At 63.8% G+C, this 6,991-nt stretch overlaps 1 protein-coding gene across 3 annotated transcripts; it reads right to left on the bottom strand.

Moving 5' to 3' along the window:
* Positions 1-1,473: 1,473 nt before the first annotated feature.
* SIVA1 (SIVA1 apoptosis inducing factor) lies at positions 1,474-6,721 on the bottom strand. 3 transcript variants are annotated; one of them, XM_059915133.1, is made up of 5 exons: positions 6,557-6,721; positions 4,229-4,423; positions 3,351-3,507; positions 2,583-2,664; positions 1,586-1,679 (listed from the first exon to the last, which is right to left on the bottom strand). In XM_059915133.1, the coding sequence occupies exons 1-5, from the start codon at positions 6,672-6,674 to the stop codon at positions 1,671-1,673; spliced, it is 561 nt and encodes a 186-aa protein (XP_059771116.1). In that variant the 5' UTR covers positions 6,675-6,721; the 3' UTR covers positions 1,586-1,670. The 3 variants fall into 3 exon arrangements, with proteins under 3 accessions (XP_059771117.1, XP_059771116.1, XP_059771115.1); XM_059915134.1 differs by lacking the exon at positions 2,583-2,664 and having other exon boundaries at positions 1,474-1,679; XM_059915132.1 differs by lacking the exon at positions 1,586-1,679 and having other exon boundaries at positions 1,686-2,664.
* Positions 6,722-6,991: the final 270 nt, after the last annotated feature.

Here is a 6,991-nt window from a genome sequence, read left to right as displayed (position 1 = left end):
ACGTGGCTGTGGCACCAGCACCACCGTCTCCAGAACTTTTCATCTTCACAAACTAAAACTCTGCTCCCATTCAACACTCACTGCCCCCTCCCCTGGCCCCCACCCTTCCACTGTCTGTCTCTGTGAACCCCACTGCTCTAACGACCTCATAGGAGTGGAATCACACAGGACCTGTCCTTTTGTGACTGGCTACTTCACTCGGCCTGACATCCTCAAGGTCCATCCGTGCTGCAGTCTGTGTCAGGATCTCCTTCCTTTTTAAGGCCGAATCATATTCCATCGTATGGACGGACCACGATTTGCTTATCCATTCATCCCTTGATGGACACGTGGTTTGTTTCCACATTTTTACTCTTGTGAATGACACTGCTATGAACATAGGTGTACAGACACCTGCTCGAATCCCTGCTGGGTATTTGCCAGGTCATGTGAGCTCTACTTTTAAGTCTCTGAGGCACAGCCATACTGTTCCACAGAGGCTGCGTCACCTTATATCCCCACAGCAGTGCACAGGGCTCCCGGGTCTGCACGGCCCCGCCAGCGCTTGTTTTCTGTTAAATAGCAGCCCCCCTGACGGGTGGGAGGCAGCGTCTCCTGTGATACTGAGCTGTGTTTCCCTAATGATGAGCGATGCTGGGCATCTCTTCACGTGCTCACTGGGGTTGTGGTCTGCACGTGGACACTGCGCCGGAGGCCCAGGGCCTCTACAGGGAGCCAGGTGAGAGGAGGTGACCCCACGATGAGGGCTCGTGCCGCACTCACGCGGCCCAGCCGGAGAGGCCTCTGAATGCTCTCAGCTCAGGAAGGCCCATGGGCTCACTTGCAGCCGCCCCCAAGACCTCATGCCTCCCTGTGGCCCTCCCCCGCTCCTGCTTCAGGGGTCCTAGGCTCTGCACTCCGGGGCAAACTCCACCCTGGCCCAGCCCCCTCGAAGAGTCACTTGACCCTCCAACCGTGGGTGCCCCCGCTGCCCACAGGACACCGCCCTGCTCCCCACCCCAAAGAACCACTCTTTTCCTCCAGGGTTTCTCGGAGGGGCTGGGACTGACTACCCACGGATTCATCCCGAGGGCCTGGGCCCACGGCGCTGCAAGGACCCCCGCGTATGGGAACCGGGGCCCGAGAGCCAGGTGAGGAGGCCCCGCGCAGGGCTGCGACCCTCCCTTCCCCCTCTCGTCCACTCCCCTCCCTCAGGCCACACGGGCTGCACCACCCAGACGGAACTGGACAGGCAGGTCACCCGGGGCCCAGCCACCCGGACAGTGGTGTATTACGGTGGCATTTCAGGGACAGCCTGGGACGCAGCCCCACCCCCGAGGGGCACTGGAACCCCACCTGGGCTCACACACTCTGGCCTTCAGTGTCCCCACCTGTCAACGGGACAATCGGCGGCACCTGGCATGGAGCTCAGGGCGCTGCCAGGTGGGAGCCGGGCAGACCACGGGCCCCAGGAGCGCTGACGAGTGAGTCCTCTTGTCTAAATATAAAGGGTTTATTCTCTTCTGTGATCAGGAGAACAAAATACAAAATAGAAAGGCTGTCCCCTCCCGCCCCTCCCCCCAGTCCCTCAGCGTGGACGGCGGCGAGGTCGTCCAGGCAGGGCTGCTGTCCTCTCCTGGCCTCAGGCCTCGAACATGGCGCAGCTGGCGCACAGCACTTTCTCGTGGAGGTCACTGCAGCTGCGACACCGCGAGGTTGGGGGAGAGGAGCTGGCATTAGGGCTGAGTTCCACGGGAGCTGCCGACCCCACCTGGTCCCTCGACTTTATCTGGAGGCAGGGCCATGGGCCCAGACAGAACCAGTTAAGACGAGGCCCCACTGCCGCAGGGGGCCGAGCCCACAGGGCCGGGTCCTTGGAGGACACCCGCAGAGGCAGGCGGCTCGAGGGTCCGGGGAGAGGCCGGAGCACGGAACCCGCGGAGTGCGGGGCTCCAGGAGCAGACCCCCGCGGCCTCCCTAGAACCAGCCCCCCGAAAGATATCTGCCACTGGAGCACGAGGGTAAACGTCTGGGGTGCTCGCTGGAGCCGTCCCCACGGACTGACAGCTAAGGAGCCCCCGGGGCTCAGCCCGGCTCTCACGTCGGCCAGGTGTGCAGCAGGGTTGACTGGCCCCGGATGGCTCCCAGGGGCAGCAGCTCAGGTAGGGTAGGGTCGGGAGACACGCTGAAAGGGGACGGCAGCACGCCTGAGGCGCAGCGGCAAAGGGTCCGCATCCAGGGCCAGGAGCTCGGCTCCAGCTCTTGGCGGCGATGCCCTCCCCCCCGCCCCGCGGCCGTGCCTGACCGTGGGGACGGGGCAGCCAGCAGGTGCAGGCAGGATGCCTGCTTCCAGGGCGGCGCTGAAGCTCGGAGGCCTGAAGCGTGGCCTCCAGCGGGGACCCGGAACGCGTCGTCTGTTTCTCACCCGGGTCAGAGAGCCCCGCCCGCCGGGGCCCGAGAAACAGGCAGGTGCGCGGCAGGCTCTGCGGACGCGTGGGGACCAGGCAGCAGAGAGCAGGGGCGGGAGGGCGCTGCCACGGGAGTCCCTGCGGACGAGGACGGCCCCGGGGAGGGAAGCGGCTGCCAGCAGGCGGGGCGCCCACCTGGCCCCTCAGCTGGCCCTTGTGCTGTGCGCAGCTCCCCCTCCAGGGAAAAGCCACTGGCCACCGGCAAGGCCCTGCCCGTCTCAGTTTACATATAAATAGGAAGAAAAGAAAAACTGAGTTGGCAAAATCAAAAGAAAGAGTGTTCCACACTCACGACTCGCCCAGCACCTGACCCCTGACCTGGCCAGCACGGGAGGCCCACGCCTGGCCTCCGTCCTTCTGCCCAGCGCGTCCCAAGCGGGGAGCAACCCACCTCTCAGCAGGAGTGTTTTTAACTTTCCACGGTTGGGGTTGGTTTTAAAGGCCACTGGGACTAAACTGGTTTGAGATCTGCAGAACCTTTCTTACGGGGCACTGCCCATCCCCACCCGTCAGCCGGGAGTGGCCGCTGGGATGAGGACAGCGCCCGAAACCTCCTGGGCAGGGAGGGGTCCACCGGCTGCGGCGGACACGCTCACCCAAGTCACAGACAAACGCCTGTTTCCTGCCCTCACCTGTCAGGCGTCCTCCGCTAATGAGCGCGCTGCATAGGAAGGCCATGTGAGGCTTCCTGATGCCAGGGCTCAAAGGACTAGAGCACGAACGGTCTGGGACAGACCACAGACAGCGCAGAGCTGACCTGCAAGGTCTGGACTTCCTCCAGAAAGGATCTCAAGGTCTTGGAAAAACTCAAGCTGAGCAAAGCATTTACTGGCATCACATCGTCCCACCGGGCAATGCGGGATGGGCCTGCCGCCCCCACTCCCCGACGGGGCCCTCACTCACTCCACGAGGGCACACAGGGCGCAGGCCACTGCCCCACAGCCGCAGCAGGTGCGCACGCAGCGCCCGCACAGGGCCCGCTCGCACTGGCCGCACGCCGCCTTCCCGTCCACGGCCCGCACGCATGAAGAGCAGGCGCCCGCCGCCGCCATGGCTGGGTCTGTGGGGAAGAAACACCTGTCAGCCCAGAGGGGACCTGAGCGCTGGGGCTGGGGACCACGCCTCCTCCCGCGCCTGACCGACCACCAGGTCCTAAGACGACAGCCTGTGCGTAAGCACAGCACCCAGACCCGTTCACCAGGGAGAGATCCCAGCTGGCTTCCGTGACTCCCACCTACAACTCCCACCACCCAAATGTCGGTACCTAAGGGTCAGCCCTTCTCCTGACCACCTGCGTCGGAAGTCGCTAGGCCTTCGTCCCCTGTGTGTCTCACAGCTGCGTCTCAAAGCGCGGTCCCTGCATCACGGGTTAACACAGGGGTCCCTTTGCCTCACCCAGACCCGGGGGCGGGAGAGATTTTAACCAGCGACACAGGTGACACTCTGAGACGCACCCCACACTGCACAAGGACCCGAACAGGCTTTTCCCACCCAGGTGGGACTCCGTGGGAGAGCTGCAGGTGGAAAGCAGGCAGGACACCAGGAGGGTCACCCAGAGGGGTCTCTGCTCCTTTCCGATCCAACAGTTAGAAGCTGTTCGCAGCTACCAGACGTGGATGTTGGTGACAGCAGAGCCTCCTAATGTCAGGGGCCTGCAGGCGCTCGCCCTGTTCATATTGTCAGACTCGGGCCCGGCTCCTGCCAGCCCAGGTAGGAAAAGCCCCTGCCACACCCCGTCCTTAGCACACAGCTGGGAAGCGCCTGCCGTGGGCCTCACTCACCAGCCTCGGAGGCCTGGGCTCGACTCCTGGTCAGTCGGCCGTCGGGCCCGATCAGCATCTGCCCGCGCGCGGCCCGAGGGGCTTCCGTGGGGCCAGGCTTCGGGGACTCCGGAGTGTCGACGATGGCGCAGCCTTCCTCCCACGCGGGGTCCATGCAGGCCTGGGCCCCGCGGAAGAGGAGCTGCGTGGTCTTTTCTGCGGAGGACAACCATTTCCCCGCTTACACCGCTGCAGCACGGAGGCACCTACGTGGCCACCTCGTCCCTTGAGCTGCGCGTGGCCGGGTCTCCTGCGTGGTTATCCAGCCACCCCAGACCACGCTGCTCCCTGGCGAGCTGGGTCCCACCCTGACCTCCTGCCTGGGCTCAGCGGCCACCTCCTCCAGGAAGGTTCTGGACCCTGCAGCCCCACCTGGGCTCCCTGTCCTATCACTCTGCTCATTTTCCACACGTGTGGCCTCACCTCCTTGCCGTTCGTCTCCTCCGCAGCGCCCACAGGCCGGCTTCGTCCAGCAGAGGAAGCTCTGCGCTGTGGAGTGCTAGCTAACGCACAGCCAGAGACGCAGAGCTGAGCCCACACCCCAGGCAGCACGCACCCCTTCACCTACCACGGAGCTGCTAGCAGACGGCACGGCAGCAACCAGCTCCGGACAAGGTACCCCAGAACTTCCCAGCCCTCTGTGGGCCCTGGACAGCCCCCACCCCCTGACCCCAGAGCTGAGGTGGTTTCTCAGGGCACTGGGGGCTTTCACAAGGTCAAATGCCAGGTGCCAGCCCCAGAAATGCTTTGTTTGTGGTTTTCTGCCCTGTCCCAACAGAGCCAGGGTGGAGACCTTAGAAGCTGCTGGTGCTAAGTGAAACCGACAGAAACACACAGTTGGGTAACTCAAATGGAGCGGCTGATGACAGCCCCGTCACACCCAGTTCCTCCTCCTCCAATCCTCCCCACCCCCACTTATAATAGGGTGGGACTGGGGGGAGGTCATGTGGTGAGGCTAATACTTGCTTTCAAGGGCCTGTGGTCCGTTCAAGATAAAGAGACCAGGGTTCAGGCTTGGAATTCATTACACACGAGTTCACGCTGGCCTATGTCCTGCCCTTCTTAGGGAATGCCCAGGGAGCCTAGCACTCCCTCTGTGACGGGGCCCTGCGAAGGACAAGCCCCTGCAAATGCTCCAGAACATCGTGGTCAAGAGCTAGACTGACTTAGCCCCCATTTATTTTTAATTCTTCTGTCTGCAGTGTTTACATTTTTTGAAGGTCCTGAGAGGATAACACTTGCAGTCTGGCCATAGTACTCACAGCTTCACTCATTTTTATCACCTGCAAGGCCTCGAAAGGCATTTGCGTTTGCAACCCTGCGTGTGCAAGAAAAGAAAGGGCACAGCAGCTGCTGATGGGGGCAGCGGGGCGGGGGTGAGGGGTGGGGAGCAGCAGGAGGAAGAGAAGCAGGGTCTCCCCAGGCTAGGCTCTTCCCCACATCCCTAATGCACGGCAGCACCACTCAATCACAGACACCCAGGTAACCATCTGACTGTTCTACACGCACAAACCTTGTGCCTCCAACCACTACTTAAGGTAAATTCCACTCTGTAGTTACCCCAGGGTATTAACCTCCCCGAAGTGATGATCAATAATATCAATGCGCCCGAAAACCTGCATGAGGAAGCCAGAGAAGGCTTCCTAGGTCAGTGTCCTTACATCTCTGGAACTGGACACTCCAGCCACAATGAACCGGACAGCACTCTCCGGCTTCCCGGTCTTTGCATAGGCTGTTCCCTCTGCCTGGAATTCCCTTCCTCTCCCTCTCTGCCTGCCTAACCCTGCAGGATTCGGCTTCGACTCTGTTCCTCCACGAGACCTCTGACAGCCTGCAGCTGGTCCTGCAGCGACCCGTGCCTGCCCTGATGACCTCTGGAGAGTCCTTCTCTGGCTGGCCCCCCAGTAGACCGCAAGGCAGGGTCTCCCGCAGCCGCAGCGCCTGGCAAGGAAGGCGCGCTCCACAAACGCCTCTCAGGTCAGAACAGGTGCTTCTACCGGCTTATTCCACCGGGACATCCCACTCCCCGGCCTCTCGCTGAGGCCGGTCAGACCAGGGCTGGCTCCTGAGCGAGTCCAGCATTCCCACAGGACAGAGCCCCGTCTCGGCCCCACGCGGAGGCCGCCTGTTTCGCGAAGGTGGAGGGCGGGGACAGGTCGTGGACGCGGGCGCATTCACAGCGCCCAAATCGCTGCTTCCAAACCCGGCCGGGCGGCTGGCCCCGGCCCCCGGCTCCAGGGGGCGCGGCCTGCGGAGACCGCCTGCCCGACCCCGCTTCCCCTCACTCACCGAAGATCTCCCGCGTGAGGCGCTCGGCGCACACGCCGCGACTCAGCTCCCTCCGGCCCACACGCACCTTGAGCTGCAGCGGGGCCGCGTCCGCGAAGGGGCAGCCCCGCTTGGGCATGGCCGCGGCCCGCAGCGGCGCAGCTCCGCGGCCGCGCCTCGCCTGCCCATGATGTCACAGCCGCGCGCCAACCCCTGCGCGGGGCGGGGGCGGGGCTGGTGCGCGGCGCAACGCGGGATAGGCCCGGGAAGAGGGCGGGGAGGGGCTGCTGCGCGGCGCGACGCGGGATAGGCCCGGGGCGGGGGCGGGGCTCGTGCGCCGGGAGGCGGGACTCGGAGACGCGGAAAAGTCCGGGAGAGGTCAAGGGTCGGAGTGGGCGCCCCGGGGGTGGGGAAGCGGGAAGGCGGTGTGGTGCGCACGCGCCGCAGGATGGGCTG

This window comes from Balaenoptera ricei, chromosome 2, assembly GCF_028023285.1.
Source record: "Balaenoptera ricei isolate mBalRic1 chromosome 2, mBalRic1.hap2, whole genome shotgun sequence".
Lineage (NCBI taxonomy): Eukaryota > Metazoa > Chordata > Mammalia > Artiodactyla > Balaenopteridae > Balaenoptera > Balaenoptera ricei.
Note: the sequence above shows the minus strand (reverse complement) of the source record. Positions and strands in the feature narration are given on the sequence as shown.

Bases quoted from the DNA above. Each gene is read 5' to 3' on its own strand.
- SIVA1 (XM_059915132.1), bottom strand. From the start codon at position 6,674: ATGCCCAAGCGGGGCTGCCCCTTCGCGGACGCGGCCCCGCTGCAGCTC. The intron at 4,424-6,556 runs GTGAGTGAGGGG...TGTCCTCCGCAG, and splicing joins CCTCACGCGGGAGATCTTCG to AAAAGACCACGCAGCTCCTC. The intron at 3,508-4,228 runs GTGAGTGAGGCC...TCTTCCCCACAG, and splicing joins AGCCCAGGCCTCCGAGGCTG to ACCCAGCCATGGCGGCGGCG.